Source organism: Chelmon rostratus, chromosome 6 (assembly GCF_017976325.1).
Source record: "Chelmon rostratus isolate fCheRos1 chromosome 6, fCheRos1.pri, whole genome shotgun sequence".
NCBI classification, from domain to species: domain Eukaryota; kingdom Metazoa; phylum Chordata; class Actinopteri; order Chaetodontiformes; family Chaetodontidae; genus Chelmon; species Chelmon rostratus.
The window spans coordinates 10,100,084-10,123,906 of NC_055663.1; the positions used below are offsets into that span (position 1 = coordinate 10,100,084).

General features: G+C 41.4%; 1 protein-coding gene across 4 annotated transcripts in view; it reads left to right on the forward strand.

Annotated features, from left to right (window-relative positions):
* Positions 1-15,967: 15,967 nt before the first annotated feature.
* The window catches only part of LOC121607927 (receptor-type tyrosine-protein phosphatase eta), a 38,821-nt gene continuing 30,965 nt past the window's right edge, over positions 15,968-23,823 (forward strand). For all 4 annotated transcript variants that reach the window (XM_041938975.1, XM_041938977.1, XM_041938978.1 and 1 more), the window contains exon 1: positions 15,968-16,229. In XM_041938975.1, coding sequence (XP_041794909.1) covers positions 16,164-16,229 — 66 coding nt within the window. In that variant the 5' untranslated portion in view covers positions 15,968-16,163. The remainder of the gene's footprint in view (positions 16,230-23,823) is intronic.

A 23,823-nucleotide genomic window follows, 5' to 3' on the forward strand; every position in this document is an offset into this window, starting at 1 on the left:
CTGAAACAACAAGCTAAAGTAAACACAACACAGACATAATATCATCTTTGAGTTAATATGGTGAACTAATTGCAAACTGTTGTCTACATACGATACATACCTACCAGACACTGAGCAACATTAGCATTCACTAATGTGAGCCTCTGTTCACCAAATCAAGAGGAAAATATCTGTCGCATTAGAGGCGAAATGCTCCACAGCTGGGGGGGTCATTCTCTGTGGGTTTCTCACTTCAAGCAACTCACAGTAAATTTTACTGCCACATAGCATTTACCAGACAATGCCAAGTGGCAGATAATCCGAGCACAGTGAGCGATCAGAAACTAAGAAAGATATTAACTAAATACGGACTGAGTGACCATAAACTGAGCAGGCTGACACAGACAAAGCTGCTAAAGCAGAGTGTCAGTTCTGCTAACAAGACGTAGACAGAGTAAAACTGGTTAAAAACAGAAAAGCCAAGGTCTATATGAAAATAAAATCTGACACACTCTCAGAACAAGTCAAAACTCAATATTTAATGAGGACGAAGCAGACACTAAATACGCTGGAATCAGGGCTAATAAAGGAAGAGTTCAGCATTTTCGGAAACATCCTTTTCTTGCTGAGTTACTGTAGATGAGAGGATTGACACCATAACCCAATGTTAAAAATTTTACAGACTAAACAAACAGCAGCTAGCTGTCCTGTTATCTGACCCATGCAGACTGCGTGTGGGGCCACTGTGGGTATGTGTGGGTATGTGTGGGTTAAGTGTGGGGCATTGTGGGCAGGAGCAAACCCTCACTGTGGGCAGCCCACAGTGGGTTGCCCAAAGAAAACCCACATGGCCTCCCTGCAGAGAGGTGCACATGACTTGTCCTTGCCCTTTGAAAGTGAGGTAGACAAACATTTCCCATACAGCAGCAACATCCACCATCCCCACATCTGCAATGACATCATGCTACAAGTGTGAGTGCACACACAGCAGCTCAGTGCAGTCACAGGCTGTACACAACATTACAGAAATACACATTACCTGTGATTGTAAATCTGAATTTATCACTGTTAAGTCATTAGTTGATTGCCTCGCACAGACCGCAGCCGCAGTCATGACTGCAGAGCGGAGTCAGTCCCTCGCTGACATGTTTTCATCTTACAGATAAATAAAGCCTTTCAAAGACGTCGTCCTGCACTTTGAGGCTACATGTGTGTCACAGCTGGAGGGTGGCTGAAGTGGTAAGTGCCCCAAAAGTGTGTTAGTGGAACACATCCAGATGAAGTGGAAATGTGAAATGCTCTAATGTCATACTTACAATTATTTATTTACTTCAATTATTAAGTAGTTTGCTGTTTGCTAATAAGTTGATATTTAGTCCTCCTCATTGAGGCCTGCTGTTAGAATGTGTCCTGTTCAGCCTGTAGCTAATCATTTTTTTTAAATAAAAGATATTTTACTCCACTAACACTGAAGAAGTGAAGCATCATCTGAATTTGAATTAAATCTCTGGACATCTCTTGAATTTATACTTGCTGCTTGTGCTATCATCAAAAAATGTGACAGTTTGTAAAGTACTGATCTTGGGTACTGGAACAGCAGATAGTAAAAAGCTGAATGAGCAGCAACTATTATACATAATAATATAAATTAAGGAGTAATAGAGTAAAAAATGGAGAACAGCAGGACTGTGGTAAATTCATAAGACTGACAGCAGTGGAAGTAACATACTCAGAATAATTATAACTTTGTTTACATACAGTATTTTGTCGACACTAGCTATTATGGTTGTCACACATTTTACATGGACAAGCTTCGTGTTGTTTACATTTCAGTTGGTTTTCTCTCTCACTTAGATGCTGTGACAAAAAAACACTATATGGAATAAAAAGTGGAGCTTCAATAAAAATGTGCCTCCACAATGCCAGAGACAGAGGTGGCAAGAGTAGAGTGTTTATTGTGCTCTAATGACCCATGTGGTCTAACTTCTGTTTTATATAAAGAAGTTGGTTCAGGATTGTTTAGCATTCAATCCATGTTCTCAGATTCAGCCCCCTCACTAACGGTTAAAGCTATAAACCACCAGACAATTACCAACATAAACCACTGTGTTCTGAACAGACACATTGCAAACACTGTTGTATAAACAGTCATTTTACAAAGGAACATTTGCATTTTGGAACATAACTCGCAAACTTAACAAACTACTCAGTCCATGATGAGAATGTGGGCTGTCTATAACTCCAATCTTATTAAACAAATTACTTTCAAATGACAGTAACTAGTTACATGTAATATATTGCATTTTGAAAGAAACGTGCCCAACACTGGCCACAATGGGCCACAATGAGTTTTGGGCCTATTGCCATTATGGAATAGCAGGTATAGATCCTACTCTATGGGGCCCCACTGGGCTGCAGTCCCAAACGTGGGCCAGCCCAACTGGTTTTCTTTTGACAGCCTTGGGGTTGACTCAGCTAATAGGCTAACAGAGCTAATTAGCTAATGGCAGCTACAGTTAGCAGCTGTGAGAAAACTCCATAAATCACAGCAAGTTGGGGCAGAGCAGCTCGACGACATCAGAAGGAAAACCAGAAAACATGATCCAGTTTCACCCAAATCAGTGAGGAAAGTTCTAACGTTGTGTTTTTGTATAGCAATCAGCGAGGCCTGGCTCCCAGAAACACTGCTCCGGCACTGTCATAAAAATTTATAAGAGTTTCTTTTGACACAAAAATAGGATAAGCCCCTAAGTGCACAATGAGTCATTACCATTAAAAAAAAAAATCTTAACTCAGAAATGTGATTAAGAAAACCTACAAAATTAGTTTTTTTTTTGTCATTGTTTGGCCAGATACTGGCAAATAGATGACAATCAGCACAAAACACATGTAATAAAAAAGCTTAAACATCTACTTTGATTTCATTGAAACTTAAAGGGAGCTTTGATTCCAGTGTTGTACTCATGTTCATTTATTGGTTCATGGATCAGCACCTCCTTCAAAATCCTATTTTTGATTTTTAAAATTTTCTAACTATTAATCTATTTATTGAATATTTTTTAGGTTATTACTCTTGAGTCAAGTATTAAAATCTCATCTTGCTACACACACTTTCCCTCCTTTCTTCACTATTTATGACCCACTTCAGAGTCCTCTTCTCACCATCCATATATCTCTCCCACACACCCTCACCTTCCCCCAGCTCCAATCAACTAAATGAACTCCTCTGTCCTTCTTTATCTTCTCCTCCTCATCCCTTTTTAAAATGACCTCACCTCTACACACACACACGCTCACACATACACACACACACACACACACACAAGGTCACTGTCACTCAGTGTAAACGGTGACTGTGAAAGCATCATATAACCTAATTAAAGATAAGGAAAAGAGGTTGATATTCGGCGTCCCTGAGCGGTCCGGGTCCGGAGCAGCTACACGGAAACACCAAACTGTTACATCACGTCCTCGTTTCCTCTTGCTGCGATACACACTGACATTTTTCTGATGTCATTTTACTGTAATGTGGTGTTTGAATCTGTCAGTTTCATAGGGGGAAGCAACAGCGGTTTAAAAACAGTTACTTTAAATTTTGAGAGAAAAAGAGATGGTGCGTTTACAATTACAGCTGTATCAAAAACAACACTGTGACTCATCACATCCAGATGAAGATGGCAGCTTTCAGCCTGCCTATCTGGAGCCATAAAGCACAGTCTGACACAGACTGACTGGGCTAATCTTGCTGCAGATTTGCATTGGTGGGAATCAGGGAGCTGTTCATCTGATGAGCGCAGGCTGCTGCAGTCAGCTTGTTTCCTGTAGACACACTGTGATACTACAGAGCATTGGATCTGTGGGGAAACTGTATTTACTGGAATGCTAAATGAATGGTAACGCGATACAGTGAGGTGCACAAATACCTTTGTGTTTGGCAGCTAAAGAGAAAGGAATGAGGAACTAATTAAAGAGGAACTTTACACATAAAGATCTGATAACTAATCTGGTCATTGGAACTATTTTCTGGAAATGGGGTGCTGTAAATATGCGGGTGAGGTGGCACGGGGCTACATCACCAGTTTTATAGGCTCGTCCAGTAAAAGTTATCATCTCAATTAAGATAAAGATTGGATGAGATGATAATACCTGACGCATGTTTAAAAATGGGAGCTTTTGCAAGGTAGGGAGAGTCTAACAAAATGTACCACGGTAGATTTGGTGGTGGTTAAGATTTTTTGCATTTTTACAGAGGCCTGAAGAATGTCTGCTAAACTTTTACTCATTTGACCTCTGGATCATAGACTAGGCTCTGCCTGGACTCAAGCACGAGCTAATGGAAAGTTCAGAGGCAGCAGGTCGATTTAAAACATCTGTACACGGCACCTGCACAGGCCTCAAACCAAACCAACACTCCACATGTGTCAGGGCGGTCTGGACTTCATCAGGGACTCAAACAATAAGACGAGGAGGAAAGAGGAAACTGACTTTGCAGCGCAGAATTGAAATGTACATTAATTGATTTGTTTCATTAACCATACAAAAGAGATAAAGTTTTGAGTTGACACAATTATTTTTCAGTGACATTTTTGGTGATTTGGCACAACACATTTAGGAAACACAGTTCCATTCGCGTAAGGCCTTACTCCGACCCTAATTACATATTTCACAGAACAAACTGCTTTTTGTTTTTCCTCCTCAAACCTCAAACATATATTTTTAAAGGCTGCTTGGTATTATATCTTATGATGTGTTGTCATTGCTTCATTCTGCCCTCACTCCATTTGTTGCAGTGTAGACGGTGTTTAGACTTTTTGAGTAGATAATGAGATGAACATTGTTAATGTGTACATGTCTAAACAGAAAATTGATCATAGCCCACAATAAGACAAAATTTACAATCAGTCAGTGACCCTCAGAGTGCGTATGTGTATGTGTTTCCCACTCCCCCTCCTCTTTCCACTCCTCTCAGGGGAACAAAGAGATATTCCTTTGATACAAAAACACTAACATGCATTGAGCCAACTCATTAATGTACTGTGCATATATGTTCACACGTGCACACACACACACACATATATACACACATATAGCTATACATATGTACATTTATTTATTTATTTACTGCAGCCATTTATTGCATTTAAACATGAATTGATCCTATAAGTAACATATATGTTTATCTATGACAGGTGCTTGGCACCTTTCAGCATCTGAGGAGATTCAGTTCAGGGTTCAGTCTCTTGAATTCAGAGCTCTTGATCCTTGTCCTGGGCGGCCGGGACATTGGCCTGTTCGCTTGACTCTCCGGAGACCAGCTTGCTTCCACCACCCAGAGATGAGCTGAATCTAGAGCTGTGCCGAATGTGCTGACGGCGCAAAGCTAACTTTGAAAGCAAGAACCTTCTGTAAGAAGGGGACCATTTTTGGCCAAGAGCAGCTTCTTTGGCTGTTGAAACACAAAGAACTGGTTCATAATTGGACATCTGCTCTGAACCAGCCCTCAAACTTTCTGTCGAAGACTGACACCAGACTCATCCATCACTTTTTATCATATTTGAGTAGGGGTCAACAGTTCAGATCCATCTAATTTAATTGGCTTTGCCATAAAGTAGGTTTCTATAATCTCTCCGGATGTACAATTTTTAATTACATACCAGACTATCACAGTTATGAATGAAGAATAGAAAACATTGACAGTCTATCTCAATACTATTGTGCCATGTACAGTAAAACAAGGGGTGGTTGCATGAGGATGTGTGGTGTCATGAGTGGATTAATAACAGGGTTTCAGTTTGCCTTTGTTTATGTGGCATTGTTTAGAAAGTGACACAATAGTTTATGTCTGTAGCTGTGACTGAGTGAGCGAGTCTGTGTGTGCTTTCCAGACCAACAATGTGTTCATAAAGTGAGAAATATGCAAAGAAAGACGAGCATGAGTCTATCTGAGGCTAATGTGGGGATCAAAATACTGAGAAATCACATGCCTTTAATAGAGTTTTTAATGGAGTGTGCAGAGAAAATGTCTTTCCACTGCATCTCCACCCTCGCTGGAGGGCTCTGTCACAGCGACCTCACCACCCCACTGTTGTTACTAACTTCTTTTCAACAATGTCAGATCCCATCGAGGGACAAGACTTCAGATTGGACAGTTTCAAAAGCAAGATTAGGAGTCCCTGTTTACTCCAATGTTCAAATCTAAACAACAAGCTCTGACAGTAAAGATGTAAACACACATGTTCCATCGTCAGAGCAGCAATTATGACTATTTGTTCAACATAAACAAACAAATGAGGAGGGGGGTTGTAGATGGAGTGATGGAGAGCAGAGTTACAGGAGGGATATCCTGCTCTGATAGTTTTTTGCACTGGCATCATTAGAAAGTGTCTGTTTTCCCCAAATCTAAACACAGATTTTTAAAGGGAAACGTCCCTCTTCTGCCCCTTACTGTGACGGCGTACTGCCAGACAGACGGAGTGTGATCCATGCTTCTGTAAAAAGCAAATCCTCTGTAGTTTTGAGGAATTAAGCACTTGAAATTGAAATTGAGAAGAAGCCAGAAAGAGAGAGGGCAGAAGTACACATGCATCAAGCACCATGCATGCACTTACACCTATTCCAACCATTTATCCATTGTTTATAGCTAAATATTTCAACCTTTTACCCATGACGTTGTTTTTAGCTATCTGTATTTCAGCTGTCTACTTAGTAAAGCGTCACTGTTTATGCATTACTTTTAGCTAACTGCTGAGACTTATTTTTCATGCAATCAGCAATCAGATGTTTACTTTTGTGAATTAGCTGAGCTACTCTCCAATTTTTCTACAGAGCCCCTGTCAGCTAGCTAACCCATTGGGTGCAAGTAATAAGTGTTTAATTGTTTCTTGTTAATTTTAAGAATTCATCCACACTGCGTGGATGAGATGGTGTCTCAAAATCAGATAAGAATACGAGTCATGTCATTATAGGCTACATTATAGAAGGTTCTAGATCCATTGTGTTTCATATAATAGGCCTACAATTAAAGATATCTATCCCTATCTCATAATTTAGCTGACTTTGATCCTTTGTGTAGGCTACAGGCTATATAATATAATGGATTTGTAATGAACTTCAATAAACTTGAGCTTCTGTGCTTTGATTACTTGCAATGAAACATTACCTTCATCCATTTTATAATGCCTGGTTGTACTGCTGCGATTATTTTGGTAAAAGGCAAAAGTAGTGTAAACAGTAATGGGTTATTCTACAGGGACAGTGGTGTTGCAAAGTAACATTATACCTTCACATGAAAGTAAATAAAACTTTCATTTTAAGACTAACTTGAGATTATACTTACTAAAACAAATTTAGGATTTAATGTCTGTGCCATGATATCATGAAAACGATCAGAATCTCACTGTTTTAACCATAACTTGCATGCTTCATGCAGAAGTTGAGTCTCTATGGAAGCTCCCTCACAACTCTCTCACTGAACTCACAGAATGGATCCTGTCCAAGTGGATCACAACCTCTTGATTAAAATGCAACCTGAGTCAGCCCCGTCACACAGCAAAGTGTGTACAGAACCCGCAGATGGGCTTAAGGATACCATGTGATGTTTTGTCTCACCTAAACTTGAAAAGTACATGCCTGTATGAAGATGCAACACCAGCAGGGGGTGATAATGATGGGAGCCAAAGACAAATTTAGTATGAAGGGCGACAAACCATCTGGGCCGGAGAACATCACCCATTATTAACCATAGACGTTTAGGCGCCAAAGCTACACCTGAAATGTTTCTCAGCAAGTGCTAAATTCTTATTGCCTACTTGGCCACTGCATGAGAGCGTGTTTTTTTTCTTGCCTCTGTGACGCTAAAACGTGACGTGACGTGTTTGCATATGTGGAAGCAAAGTGTTAATAAACTTTTTCAACAGGTTACAGTATAATGTCAAAGCTAATTTTACTTGTTTTAATGTGTGTCCATGTCGTAATTTTGAGAATCATCGTTCCACTACGGAACAGTAATGCTTAGTAAAGCCCATCACAGTCAACTGTGGCGGTAACTACCTGCTTATCTCGTGCTACTGCTCCTTCAAAGCCCTCTGTATCTGCCTTATCAATGGGTCATTGCAACATTATTCAACAAACTTTCTATTCAGCGCTGTTACCAGAGCCACAAGTTTCAGGACTTGTAATCGAATAACAACATTATAGCGTGGAAAAATCTGGAGAAAGAGAATTTGCTGGGTATTTCCTCGGGTGTTTCCTTTGGAACCAAAGAGAAGAATTATCTCAATTGGCGACAGATTGTGTGAGCAAACTTCAAACACTTTTTTTTTTCAGGCAAGTTTCAGGCCAATTTCAAAGGCGGTGATCATTCATATTGGATAATTATGGCTTTATCACCCAGATAGCAGAGGAAAAGGTGGGGTTCACCTGGAATGGATCCAATTAAAGGCAAGGCAAGTTTTTTTTATATAGCACTATTCAGACACAAGGCAATTCAACGTGCTTTAAAGGGGCATAGAAATATATTAAGAGTATAAGACATTAAAAAAAACATTAAAATTGCATTGACAATATAGTAAAGACAAAAAGTTAAAACAAGCTAATACCTAAAGATTAAAATTAAATTGCATTTAAAAGGCAATAAATACAGAAGCAAGCAACAAATAGTTACAGACTAAAAAGAGGTTATGTATCTATTTTGGAAAACCGCAGTAAACAATAGAATGTTGAGCAATGACTTCCATGAGCTGACGGTTTTAGCCGACCTCAGACATTCAGGAAGCTTGTTCCACAGGTTGAAAAAGAGAGCATAGAGACTAAATGCTGCTTCACTGTGCTTCGATTTGATCCTGGGAGAAAACCTGTCCCAGATGACCTGAGGAGTCTGGAATCTTCCTAATGTAGAGTGAAATCAGACATGTTTTTAGGCCTGAGATAATTTAGTGCTTTATAGACAAATAATAGGAGTTTAAAAGTGGAGAGTTTATGCGGCTGTTGAAATTTAGGTCCATAAGCACAGTAAGATTTGTGGCTTGACTTGCAGATTTCACTGTCATAGATTCAAGGCGAGCACTGACCTTTAATCCTTCTTGTTTAGGGCCAAAAAGAGTCATTAGAAAATCCTGCCACATCTGCGCATTGATTTGTTCAATGCACTTATTCAACAAATGTGAGGGACTGTAGACATGTGACAATGTCATGTAGAGTTGTGTGTCATCTATGTTAGTATGGTAGGCGATGTAATAATATTCCGTAATCTGAGCAAGGGGGGCATGTAGATGTTGACTAGTAGGGACTTGAGAACGGACCCTTGAGGAACTCCACTCACTCAGATTCATGATTACCAATTGATGCAAAGTAGTCAGATTTTTTAAATATGATTTGAACCAGTTTAGCACAATGCTTTCTAACAGACCCAGTTACTGTGTTGAAGGTAGCATTAAAATCCAGTGATTCCAGACCCTGAAATGATTTAAACTGAAGATTCATATTGATCTTTGTATGTATACGACCTTTTACATCCCAAAGGCCATTCATCTACTTTTTATGCACATTCTTCAAGTGGAGCGCCTCTTTATGTCTGATAATCACCTCCAGGTTGAGTTTGTGGCTGAGAGCCAAAGTATATACAGGAACCATTTTGGTTTAATTAGGAAATTCCTCCATTGTCTTCATTATTTGCTCTGGAACTAGAAATGCTTTGGTTTCTTTCCTGCTTGTAACTTCTTTCAAGGAGAGCAAAGATTCAAAAAGTCACCTTTTCAGACTGATGTTTAAACTTGAACCGGGTCCATTTGTTTCTGCTTGTGCTGGTCTTTGAAGTTCTTTCGAGCTACTCTACAGTCAGTCATCACATAGACACCATCTAATGTAATCAGGCCCCTGTCCCGTCTTTGTTCTTTGATTTTTACAACGTGGAATCTAACATCGGAAAATGGCCATTCAGCTTCTTACACGGACTGGAATATTACAAACATTCAATAGGTAGTGAGTCTTCAGACAAACACAAAGCAGTTAAAGACACAGGCCTAGACAGTAACACTGGATGCGATGTTTAGAAATCAGCTGAAAACGCAATTTACATAAAAAACAGGACCTTGTATCTACATGGAAATGTAATGACGGTGATTTGCATTATGTCTTGTGTAGAGTATGTCACATCACACATCTGCGCTTGCACTTTTATTTGTTGCTAATAATGGAAACTCAGTCATGTCAGATACAAGAAAAGAACAAATATGACATTCGTTTGCATTTGCTTTGCATTATGTGACTAAACTGCAGTTTCTGTGTTTGCACTCACATGAACATGATGAATGTGTCTATCTATTCCAAATAAAGCTGTAATGCAACCTTAATACCTTGATAGCTGTTCTGCCTTACTGAACACTACTGGATGGTTCAAGATTTACATTACAGAATTTTTTTGAATGCTGAGAGTTGGATGTGGGGGGGGGGGGGGGGGGGGGGGGCAGCTAGCTGTATAGATGTTTCCAGTCTTTGTGCTAAGATAACCTAACCAGCTTTTAGCCGTAGCTTCACATTTACTGAATACATGCAGTATTAGAGTGGTGTTAATGTTGTCTAACTCTTGGCAAGAAAGTGAGCGTGCAAACTTACCCAGATGTCTAGTTTTTCCTTAAACATGGATATCACCTGCTCTATTTTGAGCCATGCTAGCAGTGTGGCCCCCAGACTTTCATCTGGCACTGTCGTCAGATCAGTGCCAGATATGCACAAAGTGTTAATGCTTCATTATGAATCCTGAATTAATACAATCTCATGTATGTCTAAATGCAACAGTACGTTAATCAATGCATGAATAAATGACAATGAGGACAGAAAATATAAGCGAAAGGGAGAAAGAGACAGTGGAGAGGGAGTTAAGGGAGGATAAAATGCCACCAGGATGAGTGGAGCTCCTGATGGGCTAGTTACAAATGATACCCTCCATTATTTGAACTGCATCATTGACATTTTGGAGAGCACTGTGGGAATGTGAGTGGCCAGAGCTTGATAGTGAAGTGGTGTGGAGTGGACTGCTGGGCTTATTTCTGCAAATGTTCAACAGGTCAACAAAAGCAAACCAGATGAACAGTGAATGTTTTTTCACAAACGTTTTTCAGAACCAATTCTGCCAGTCTACAGGGAGAGGAGGTGAAGTTCATAATTGATTTGCATATGTGGCTAAATGTTGAGGCAAAGTAAGAAGAGCAGTGGTGTCATGTCATGATTTTGGGGTTCAGTTGAATTATTTCCTGTTTGTTAAAAGAGTTTCTCCTCATGTGCCATGTTATTTCCTGTCATTGTCTCTTTCCCACCCTTGTGATTGTAGATTAGTTTCACCTGTCCCTCACTAGTCTTCTCTTTTGATCATGCTATGTGGGATGTAGGGTGATAAAACTCCAAACCAAAAATGATGCTGCTGCTGTATGAGTGGCACTGTATGCGTGACCACAGTGTGGGACGTTGAGGTCTCAGGTTTAAATGATGTGTGCACGTTCATGAATTCATGCAGATAGCATAACATTCCTTCTAAGTGTCTCTGCCTGCACAATATCGGCATCATCTGACCCATGAAACTGCTTGACTCTTTATCTCTTGACACAGGAAGGCGGGGAGATGGCAGGAGAAAAGACATTAGACAAATGCAGAAAATAAAAGCTCAAATGGAGAGAGCAGGCCTGCAGAAAAGAAAAAAAAAAAAACAGACAAACATGCTGGAACGATCCCCAAAGGATTATTACATAACATTTCCTTGGAAATGGTGGGTCATAGTGACCAGTTCATATCACCTCTATCTCCATTAGCATCCATCATCAGCAGGACTCTTACAACAGCCATTATGAAACTGTCTTTCACAAAGCGGTGGCAGCTTCTGCATCTAGTGTGCTATTTAAAGGTCAGACAATCACCCACATCTTAAACAAGGCAACACAAGCATTAAGAAGTGCTGATGTTGCATGACCACAACAGAGCCATCGACTGCTAGATAAGTTTCAGCACTTTGAAATACCAGTAATTAAAAGGATTTTCAGATTTTGTGAAACTTAAATATCCCAACCAAATCTTTCTTTGGAAAATGATAAACTCACCCTCTCCTAGAACGATGACTGTGTGCTGCTTCCATGTAACTGAGGCTTGAATTCAGTCTGTTGGAGTGGATTCCAGTGATAACCAAGTTCTACTGTTAAAATATAATAAAAGCAACTAGAAAACCTAGTCAAAGTCTCTTCTCTACTGGCTTCTAGCATTAGCTAGCCTGTCTCACTTATTAATCTCAGTCTGTCGTAGTGGATTAGCTCAAGGATGCCACTCAAGGTTTAACAAACCAAACACTGGACTCAATGCAGCTAGTTTTTACCATTTCAGTGTCAGTGTACTTCTCAATTTGCCTCTCAATAACCCAGTCACTCACACAGCAATTCGGGGTTCACCTGAAGACACACCAAAGACAATCATGACTCATGTGATGGATCAAAGGAGCTGCAGATCGAGCTGCCAACCCTCTGAAAAGTGGGCAACCTCCTGAGCCACAGGCTGCAAGGTGGACCAGCAGGAGACCCATGGGAGGGAAGAGCGGTGTTCACCCAAAGCAAATGACCACCACCTGTTCGACAACAGAAGTACGGGGCTGGGTCTCACAATCCAGCATTCACCATTTCACATAGCGATTGGCCAAATGTGTCGAGGCGAGGAAGTAACCAGGGTTTGAACTCAAACTCTTTTTTAAAAATTCTTCACACAGTTATTTACGTCACTTTTTGCGTGTTTGTGCGCTGCTATCGCCTTCTGTAAAGTTCACTGAGTCTTGTCCTTATCAATGCCGGCTGCCTTCTTGCACCGCCTGCAGACACGAACAAAGCAGTTTGTTTAATAAAGCATAGTTAACCCTTTAATCCCCATCTGCTTAGTGACCATCAGATCAGACTGTTGTTGTTAAAAACTGTCCAAATATTCGTGTATAACCGTCCCCATAAGCTACATTTCTATCATGCAGCGGCTGCTTGAATACTGTATCAGGAATTCTAATGTAGCTTCAACATGAGAACGATGACGTGGAGCTGGAATTCTGGTCCCTAGTGTCAACTGCTCAAAGAATAATCATGTTGTCACTTCCTTCTCGTAGCAGCCATGGCTCTGCAGTGATAGATTAACAACACACCCAAACTGAAGACAGTTAAAGTTGTAGATGCAGTAGTGCTGGAGTCGGGGCCAAACAAAGAAAAAAACTTCCAGATGAGGGGGAGGAACAAAAACAGAACGATGGGTGACAGAAGGAGTATTTAGAGGATTTAGTGCCATTGTCTATACATTTAAATGACATATGCATTTTAACCATTGGAATATGACCACAATTCCTTATTTTCTTTTTTCTACAAGGTGGACTTCTCTGCTGTTTGTACAGCCGGCCATGCAACAACAGCTGCCTGTTAGATTGCTGTTTCCTGTGCAGCGCTCTGTGACAAAGATGATAAAAATGCTCTATAAATAAACTTAACATGACGAGCCCATATCTTTCACGCTCCAATATTTCATTTTTTTTCCCTGATTCTTTAATGAACAGAGAGGAGGTGAAGAAACGTAACAGAGCTGAGGTGTCCTCTCAGTACTTCAGCAAACTCTGAATCTTTACCAGCTCCAACACTGGTCCAGTTGAGCCTGACCTCTGGCAAAATGATGGTTTTACATGTCCCAAGTTTGGGTGCCATATGCATGTATAGAGGAGGTGTTGACTACCTGGGCCCCCACAGTGTTTGACAAAAATGTCTTTTGTTCTTTTTCAGTGTGCACTGCTAACTCATTTATATTTAAAACAAAACAAAACAAACAAACTGGTGAATGAAACCTTCAAGGAGGAATTCAAATCAGTAAGTTCATATGCAGCTTAATGAAAGTAATCCACCTCAGTGCACAGATAAACTATAATGATGAAATACCTGGGTACTTTCTCAGGCTGCTGATCTAATGTGCACAGGTGTTCTCTCTTTCCCTGTTGAAGATGGGTGGAGTTATGCCAAAAGTTTGCTCAAGCCTTGACCACATGTATAAGGATATTTTTTAAATGGTTAATTTCTCCCTTTGTTAGAAAGAAAGAAAAGTGGCTGACTATAAAGTTTACATCAACAACCAATCAAATATCAGAGAAAAATGTTCTGAGCCTGAGTAGTGATCTTATTTTCCTTCGGCACCAGTAATTTATTTATTTAATTTTTTTTTTTGCAGTTATTTAACATCTTACTGGCATATGGCCTAGCAGCGCTGGCCAAACATAAACCAACCAAATAATCTGCCATTGTTGCTGCCACTGTGACTGAGCCACTGTTTCATACAGTCTCTGGTGACTGCGCACACACTCCAGGTCCACACAGGTCCTGTCCTGTTACAGTGAAGCTACAGGGTCCAGACGTCCTCCAAGCCTGAACAAAACCAGCTGATCCTCAAATGGTGGCTTCAGGGCTGCTGACTTTTCCATTCAGTTTGAGATCTGGTCTTGGTGAAGTCAGGGCAGTGAAAGAAGAAGTGAATGGCCAGTGATGAATAGGTATGGTTGATCAGCATACTTGACAAACCTCAAGACATCACAGCCTAAATCGGGTGACCAAACCTAATGAGAGCATCTGTCCAGAAAATTGTTAACTTCTGCGATGCTTGTCCTGCATTCTTGTAAATTTATAGTGAATTTGTTGTAGAAATGGAGAGCTGTGAGGACAGGGGAAAGGGGAAAGGGGGCATTGAAACATATGGCGCTCAAGAGAATCTGGAGGGTTGTCAAATACAAACATTAACACTGTATGACAAGTAACTGAAGGAGAACAAGACATGCTGCGCCTGTAGAGGAGGCGCTTCAGTTTTCTTCAGTTGTCCGTCTCGTGTCCATCTGACAGAGCTTCTATTTTAAACAAACCAGCTGTCTACACAGGTCTCAGGTCAAGTAAGTGGAAACACCTGTGTTGCATCAATCTCTGCAGGTGCAAACGAGCCTGCAGCAAACACAGCAAAGCTTAGTGCAACATGGTCAAGTTATTTTGCCTCATTGTTGGCAGTCAGGAAACATGAACACATACAGTAGCATACGTATATATAAATCTACGGACTCTGAAGATGTTGCCTGGCTAACTGTACAGATGAGTAAAACATTATATTATGGGTTGTTTTGGCGCGTTGGTTGTGGCTTGGGTAGATGTTCTTATATAGCATGTGTCACCAGCATCTTTCTTTGCCCTTTCGCTGCCAAAATGATGAGTCGATTTATTAATTAGTCAATCGGCTGAAAAATAACAGACATTTTCACATTCATTTAATCACAAATAATTTATCTAGCCAAAATGTCAAACCTGCTCTGAGCGCAGCGCCTCATGGCAGATTCTTTGTTTTATGTCATTGTAAATTGAATGGGAGGAGTGATATGAAGCTGGCGGTTTAAGCTCTGGGAACATGTGATGACCATCTTGTCACTGTATAAACAAATCAATCTGTCGATGATTTTAATAATTGTTAGCTCAGGCAAGCAATGAAATAGCTGTTTTGTGATGCTCAGAAAATGTCTAATATATGTTTGTATACCAGCACTGATCTCCCTCAGCATCACGTGACAGGCCCTGATTTGCCCCCCCAGCCTGCAGTCCCCTCTCCTGATTATGAGCCCATAATTCCTCTTTACGCCTCTGCTCATCACTGGCTTGTAACAGTGAAACTAGGCCAATAACTTAAGGGAAGTTTCCGAAAAAACCATTAGCCTTGGCAGCGCGGCTTTGTGCGGTGTCACTGAGGCATTCCTCCACCCTGCGTGTCCAAGCTATGGCAAGAATGTGGGATGAGTCTTCTTCATTTGTGCATGACCGGGCAGCCCTTTGCTCACAGTGCAGGGTCAGCCTGTTGAAGCCGGGACTCGGAGACTGAGGCAGAGCTGATGATGAGAGGAGTGGCAGACCTCGCCGAAAAACTTCCCGGAGTGACGCGCCGGGTCCGCCGCTCCTCCCCGTGAACAGCGAGGAGGAGAGAAAAGTTCTCCTCTCCGACTTTTAATCCTCCTGATGTGGCAGCCCGTCGTAGTCCTGTTGCGAGTCGGAGCGCGTTTGGAGTGAGAAAGTCAAGGCTTTGTCTTTTCAAGCCAGAAAGAGGTCTGGACATGACAGCGCGCAGCCGCTGAAGAAGCGACTTGATTCTTTTCGCCCCCAGCTTGCGCCATCATGAAGCCAGAGCCGCGCGTCAGCGTCCCTCTGTGGACTCTGCTGCTCCTCAGCTCTCTGCTCGAGGTAAGACGTTCATTCAGTTCAAAAGTGGTGCTGCTTTGCTCGTGGGGCAATGTTCGGACGATCGGGTCGGCTTTTACCGCGCAGGTGTGAGCGCACCTGTTGCGCAGGTAGCTGCGCTGTAAGGTCAAACACTTCTCTGGAGTGAGAAGGTGGTGCAGATTGAGAGAGAAGTCGCAGAACAGTTTGGTGCTCGGTGACAGACAGAGAAAGTAATGGCTCACAGTAAGATGAATGATGGTCCTTTGAGAGCTGCAATTGGATTCAAATTTATGTCAGCGCGTAATTAATCCGCCGACCTTCAGATGAAGAGAGCTTTAACAATAGTGGGCTATTTACTGACATAGAGAGAATACAGTAGTCTAACCGCTCATGTATGGAGACAAAAATGCATTTTCTTCATTCTTTAATAATAATCAAGGCAGGCACTCTAATGAGCTGCTTAACATTTGGACTCTTTATTGGTCAGTTGCTTATTCAGGACTGCAGCTCAGTATCTAGTGACCTGACCTGTGCCAAGCTTTACATAACAGAACATACTGCAGCCACAAACCCACCTGTCCTTGTTCCACTGGTCTTTCTGGAGAGAGAGAGATAGAGGGGGGGTGAGAGAGGTTGAGAATGGCATGTGAAGATATGTGTGGCCAGCACAAAGGGGTCAGGAATGGAATGAGGTGCAGCGAAGTGTCCCTGTCACTCCTGCAGCCACAACTCCGATCCACCACTTTATGAGGTGCAACAATACTGAGGGAATCCAGTGCAGCAGACAGAGAGGTGTCTCCTGACTTTTGGTGACTTTAAGGACTAACTAGTGGGGGTGTTTTGTTGTAACCACAATAAAAAGTGATAGTAAAAGTTGGAAAAGTTCAAATTTTATTTTTGAGTTTTATAATTACGAATGATGAAGCACTTTACAAAAGAGCGTCATCAGGAGGCCCTTTTCCCAAACTTTCCTCTGACTGACCTGCATGTTTTTTTTTGTCGTCTAGATGACGACACATTTTAATAAATTGAATCAGCCTCTTGTGGCAGCGGTGGTGTGATGGCTTTATGCTTCAAAACCTCTGAGGGAGGAGGGTGGGTGGGTATTTATGCGCTCAAAATTTCTCCACTGTGAGATTAATAAAGTCTTATCTAAAATGTCAAATTTGTGACTTTGAGACCAGAGACCTGAGCTTCGAGTGACTTCAGTGATGGCTTCCTTTCACATATTTGCCACACCTCAACCAGAACTTCACCGTAGAGACATTTGAGAAGAAAAACACTCTCACAGCTTTTAGGTGTGAGGACAAAATGGAACATCTAAATATACACTCAGTATACATTTTCTAACCTGGCAACCACATCCTTTCAGATGTTTACCGATCAAATCTTGGTATTACCATCATGTATGAATAAATAATTCTCAGTTAGACAAAGTGAAATTCTCCATTCTTCATCGCAGTCCAATGCAGCACCAATAATAATCCACTTCCTGTCTGACACTGGACACATCTTGTACAGGTCAGCAGATTTGGGGCTCAAAGTTGAATTTAGTTGAGCTGTAAGTGTAGTAAAAGGTGAAACTTAAAGCTGTTGCATGCCTCCGTCACTCCTGCATTTGTTTAGCAGAGTCTCGCTGACTGAACCTGCAGCCTCCATCTGCACACATGGGTAAAATAAAACTGCAAAATACTCCTTCCATAGTTGCAGAATACAACAAAAAGCTAGTAAGAAGAACTTAGTCAAGATTATTTAGTCTTATTAGTTCATAAATGTGCTAATTTGTTGTGTTCTGGTGAAACACTCAGATTCTTTGTGCTCTAATGGCATGAAAAGTGCATTGGTTCCAGTAAGGAAGTAAAGGTGCAACGGCCTGTAAATGTAGTCCACTTCTATGAATAGTACATATGTTGAGCAGAGGTGAACACAGGTACAGTATACATATGCAAATGTAAAGCTGCTACCACGCAGTTGTTTTTAATATTGTGCAGAGAAGGCAGGTCGGCTGTAATTGCGTGCTTCAGTCTCAAGCGGATTTTCCATCATTTTGAGACTGTGAATAAATGTTGTTCAGGCAAGAGAAAGAATCCAGTGTTGTTGCGCTTTGAACGGCAGACCAGCAAGCTGTGATCAGAAGTAATTTGTCCCAAAGCTCAGAGACACGACAGTCAGGACTTTCTTGTTTAGAGGTGAAGCCTGCCGCCCTGCTGACAGATCAGTGGCCTGTTTGCTCCTCTGCAGCTTTTGGACACTTGAAATTCAGCCTTCAGGATATTAACCAAGTGAGAAATTGTTTTGTTGTTGTTGTTTATATTTTTCCCTCATATGGAATCACACAACAGCAGCTGTTCACACAGTCGTCCTTAGTGAGAGTGAGCCATCAAGTCAACTTTTTACAGCGTAGTCATACAACACAAAAGCAGAACATGGGGTGTCTGTCATTTTAAATAAATAGATAAGCAAAGAGAAAAAAAATAATTAAACAAATGAAAACAAATGAAGAGCATTCTTAATATACATTTTATACTTTTCCCAAATTTCTTCAAAATTAGATTCCTGAAGCCTCACAGAAGGCGATTCTTGTCATTACAAAGATTTCATAAATGGTATGATAACAGTCCTCTCTGGATGAGGTATCTGGCTTAAGCCATTTCTTTGTCATTCCTTTACCAGCAGCTACACTCAATATTCCAAACAATAAGTGATGGGTAATAATAATAATAGGTGCTATGACGTTTGGTGCTGATATCTGTGACGGCTGATTTCTTATCAATGTTTTGTTGAAATTGCTTTTAATGCTTTTCTATGAGGAATAAGTGAAACATGACGGAACATGATGACTATCTCAAGAGCTCTAAAGGCTACAAGACTGAAACTCGGTGAACGGCTTCCCCACATCTCAGCGCTTCAGTGATTTAGTCAGTCAGGTCAGTCAGGTCAGAAACAATGTCACTTTGGAAAAAGGAAGTTACAGTAGAAGAAGGGGAAATATTTTGCTTCCCTGAAAGGAAATTTTTTGCATACTGACATTTTCCATACCGTACATGTCGCATTTCAACCATCAAAAACGCTAATAATCCGCTCAACTGCACGTCACAGTCTGGATCTTAACTATGCCTTTTGAATGCTTCTGGTAAAGTGTTCTGCTTTACTTAGTGTGTGTCTTGGTTTTAAAATGAAGTTCCCCTTTAAAAGAGATCTAATAATTGTAGACATGATGTTCATACAGTGAATGATGCTCGTCACGAGTCTATATCTCACAGGCCTCTTTCACCTGATGAGGATACGACAGGCTGACTGAACACATACACTACTAAGTGTATTGTAGCTCATTTTCAACAAGCTGTTAGCGATTCTTCTTCATTTTAACAGGACACTTAATTGCTATAATCATATTATTATATTCCCCTCCGGTACATGAATGTGTTGTAAAAGATGCCACTGTCTGATATACAGTATTATCATTATGTCACTCGTTCCGTGCCCAGTTAAACCTGTTGGGGTGGAATAACGTCAGCTCACCAAACTCCATGAACCAGTAAGATCTCTGAAGAGGCACAATCAGGCAAAATAATAGAAAACGATGTGAAAGGCCTTTAAGGCAAGAGCATCTGATGTGGTCAGCTATGCATCCAGCGGGTCCGAATGCAGAGTCTCACCATCTCCTTCCTGACATGAAATGTAACCGAATTCATTTGTGTTAACAAGTCTTTGCTAGTTTACGTGAGGTGGAGCAGATTGTAGCACCTTGTAGCCTTGACTGGATCTCATTATAACAACATAAAATCACTGCTTTTTACGTAATGCCATGCCAAACTTGTTTGAAGGAGGAAAGTTTTTATTGTGCAGGAACCGCACAATTATTTATTTTACATACTTAACTGATTTCAGTCACACATTCAGTCTCATTCCATATATTTGTCTGTCTGTGCGGACATTAGGTTTGATATGTAAGTATTTCTTATTAAATTTATATTAAACACTAAGTCATTTTTCAGTTCTTTAATGATTCTGTCCTTTCTTTCAGCCTCATTCAGTCTTTAAAGACACAGCTCTTCTGCTTAAAGCAACGTCCTCTCAGTAGTTGATATGTTGCACATCTTCCTCTTGTATTGGGCAGCTTTCATGTCATTGTTTGGTCTGAAATTGGCGTAAAAGTAGGTCGAGAAGTAAAGCAGGGCAATCTAGAGGCCGTGCGTGCCAAGTCACGGCTTGGCCCTCACCCAGTAATGACCCAGGAAAAGTACAACACTTTGCATGAGTTTTGGAACGGAGCTTTTCTCTGATCCCATCCACTGTATCTATGTCTCTGTCTTTCTTTGTCTGTGGTCTGTTCGCAACATGCTGAAATGAGAGGACGGTGACGTTGCTATCAGTGGGAAGCATCTTGGAACAAGGAAATGTGACGTTTTCTAACACTTACAAGAACTGGCCCGTCTGTGGCTATGGCGTCTGTGTGATGAACACTGTCCTTCTGGGCTAGCTGCTATAAAATGCGCACTACTATAAAATGACGAGCAATGACGTGTGCATCTGAACACAAGCGTCCGTCTTCCAAAATGTATTCTTCTCATTGCATCCAAACTAGAAAGCGTAAGCCCTCTGGTGTCTTGCATCTCATCATTGATCTAAAGTGCAAAAGTCACAGGTCCTCCTTTGTGGAATGCTGCTCCCTCCACCCACTTTCAGCCATTCTGTATCCAGACAGTCCAGCCTCAAATGAACATCCCCGAACATGCTGCCCCTGACCGGCGTTGCGAGTGGAAGCTCGGCGTGTACACGACGAATTACAAAGAGTCACAGTTCCCCAGTCCATGTAAATGAGACACAGGCTCCTCTCTCGTCCTCAAAGGCCTTATTGTCAGCAGATAGCCATCATTTTACCTCCGGCCTGAGAGCCAGTCATGGTCAGGCAAGGCTGCAGTGGGGATGAAAGTAATTATTTCACTCATACTGTTTCTCCAGAGTGAATGCTACGGTGCATTGAGTACGATTTTAAATGCCGCATTAGTACAAAATAGTGCTGCAGCGGTACGGTAACTATGGTGTGAACACTGATGCTTATCATGTCATGTACATTTGCTTATCTACAGTATTGAACTCTACCATATTAGAGTTAAGTCACTGAAGTTGTTCAACCAAAAAAACCCCACCTTTTTTCCCTTTAAGGGTCATTGTAACTGATAATAATGATAATTGCTAATAATTATGTAATACCAGGATCCCATGCAACCATGGGTATCTCATACCGCTGCAACCCTGGTGCAAAATGACCATTTAGCAGGCAGTCAGTGGCTGTTTGAGAGGTTGTTGCTCAGTAGTGCGATGTCAACCAGATGCTGAGAAACTCAGTTGACTAAATGAACTGGAGGCACAGCTCCGAGGATGACAGCGGAGAGGTCGTCAGTACTCGAATAGATGCATCTAAATCGAGGAGTTTTGAAAGAGCTTCTCACTGGCGTCTGTTCAGCTGCGATTCACACACTACGTTACTTCCCTGTTGAAAACATTAAAAGGCCGCGATAGTCACAGACACAATCCTAATCTGACACTTGGTCGTAAACGGGAGGCAGCTGAGCTATTAACTGCTCGCTGAACTATCGGGGATCTTTGTCCTCCAGGTGAATCAGCCTCTCCTCTCGCCTCTCGCTGTCCTTATGGGCATGTTGTCCTCGTCTCTCTCTCCCTCTGGACTTGTTTCCTTTCTCCTGCCTGTGTGAACGGTGTGCTTGAGCTTTGCCTCTGTGTTCTTTGAGTCTGCCCTCTTTCCAGGTTTCTGGAGGAGAGGAGTTTGTGTGACTGAGGTCTGCTTCAACAACACCTGAAGATGCTCGACGTCCTCCTGGGTCCATAGTAGATATTACTATCCCCCGTTTTTTAGTGAAATTCATCAACAGCCATTGCCATGAAATTTCATACAGATATTTATGTTCAAGGGTCGTACGGGGTGGGAGTCTGTCCCAGTATGCACTTCTCTTCAGAGTCTAGATTTAAAAAGGGAAAGGACATGTACAGTCATAAACTGTTTGACAGTTTAAAGGCAGTAATTATACCCTTTAATACAGCACAAAGGAGCCAGTCACCGGAAAATACTACCTACAGTGTGTTTTCTCTGCTGTTCTTTCCCCACAGACGAGAACACATCACACCCCACACTCTAACACTTCTCAAACATCACGCTGGTCACACTTCTATGATCAATGTAATGGCCCAACCCTCCGTGACCAAACTCTGTGGTCGTGGGCACGGATGCGTTCATGCACATGTTCCTCCTGTGGCATGGCCAGCAGCATTAGGAGGAAGCTCTAATGTGCAAGTGCATTGTACTCAGATGGGTATCTGCATCCAGGAGCTCAGCACCCTGCGCCAGGCAGCGCAGTGTTGGGGATGGTAAATACTACGTCACTCATTTCCATAGTGTCTGATGTGGCCCGTGATAGCAGCGGCAGGGCTGTGGCGTGGGAGGGTGATACTGTACCTGGAGACAAACACACTCACAGCTAAAGCCATGGTGTACGGGGAGTTTTTGGAGGCAGCGGATATTTTTAGACACGGCTTTTGACATTTTTTTTATGATTCATGTTCCTATAGTATTCCACGGGAGGATGATAAGATTGAATTTCTCTTTCAGAGTTTTATAACATTGCTAACCGAAATACAGGATACAAATGTATAAAACACGTCGGGATGTAGAAAAAGAACAAACCAATAGTAGATTTGGTCTAAATCAGAGGAACCAACACAAAGTTTTGATCATTTCTCCACTTAGTTCATTTGTTTCTCACTAACTTGCATGTGTATAGAGATGTTGCTGAAAAAGAACTTGTAAAAATAAAACTCTTATTTCATCTAAACCAGTTCCAACTGCCACTGCAGATAAGTAAGTTTCCCATAAGGAGGGCTATGATGTACATAAATTTCATCTTTTATCTTCAGTTGTCATTCCTTAATAGAATAGTATATTAGCATCAACATTTTCAAAAAAGTCCAGTGTAGGTTCATCATAAATGTGTATCCTAAATATCAAGATCATCAGAGTTTGGCCCATGTTTGGCTGTTTTGAATTCAGCGATAAAATTAGTGATGGTGTGGGCCTTTATTCATAAATATAAATAGCTGAAACAGAAGTACTGATCACTAGAGGTGTGAATGAGGAAATATCTTTGTAATGTGTTTGAACTGACCTTTTAAGAGGTACGCTGCAGCACATGTTCCCTTTAAGTGCCCTGTGGTGTCAACTGCTCATTGCCTCATAGTTTAAGAGAGGTCAGAGGTCATGGTTCCCCTGACGAGGGGAAACCGTAATCGGAGGCAAAGATCTCAGTGTTGCATAGCAGAATCAGTCAGCTGATACAATTAAACATTAATACATGACCAATTGTGGTGATATTTACTTTTTAGTTAATATCACGTGTATAATGTTAAGCCCTTTGTATTGTGATTTAAATGACCATCCATTCAGACTAACGTGAGAGGGTTACACATGGCACGGTGCAGAGGAAGGAACAGTACAGTCTGTCCAGTGATACGGTGGCTTTAAGCAAACCTAGACAAGCTCCAGTCAGACAAGTGCTGATTTATTAGCCAATGGCGTGTGGCTCTCGTCTTCCTTTAT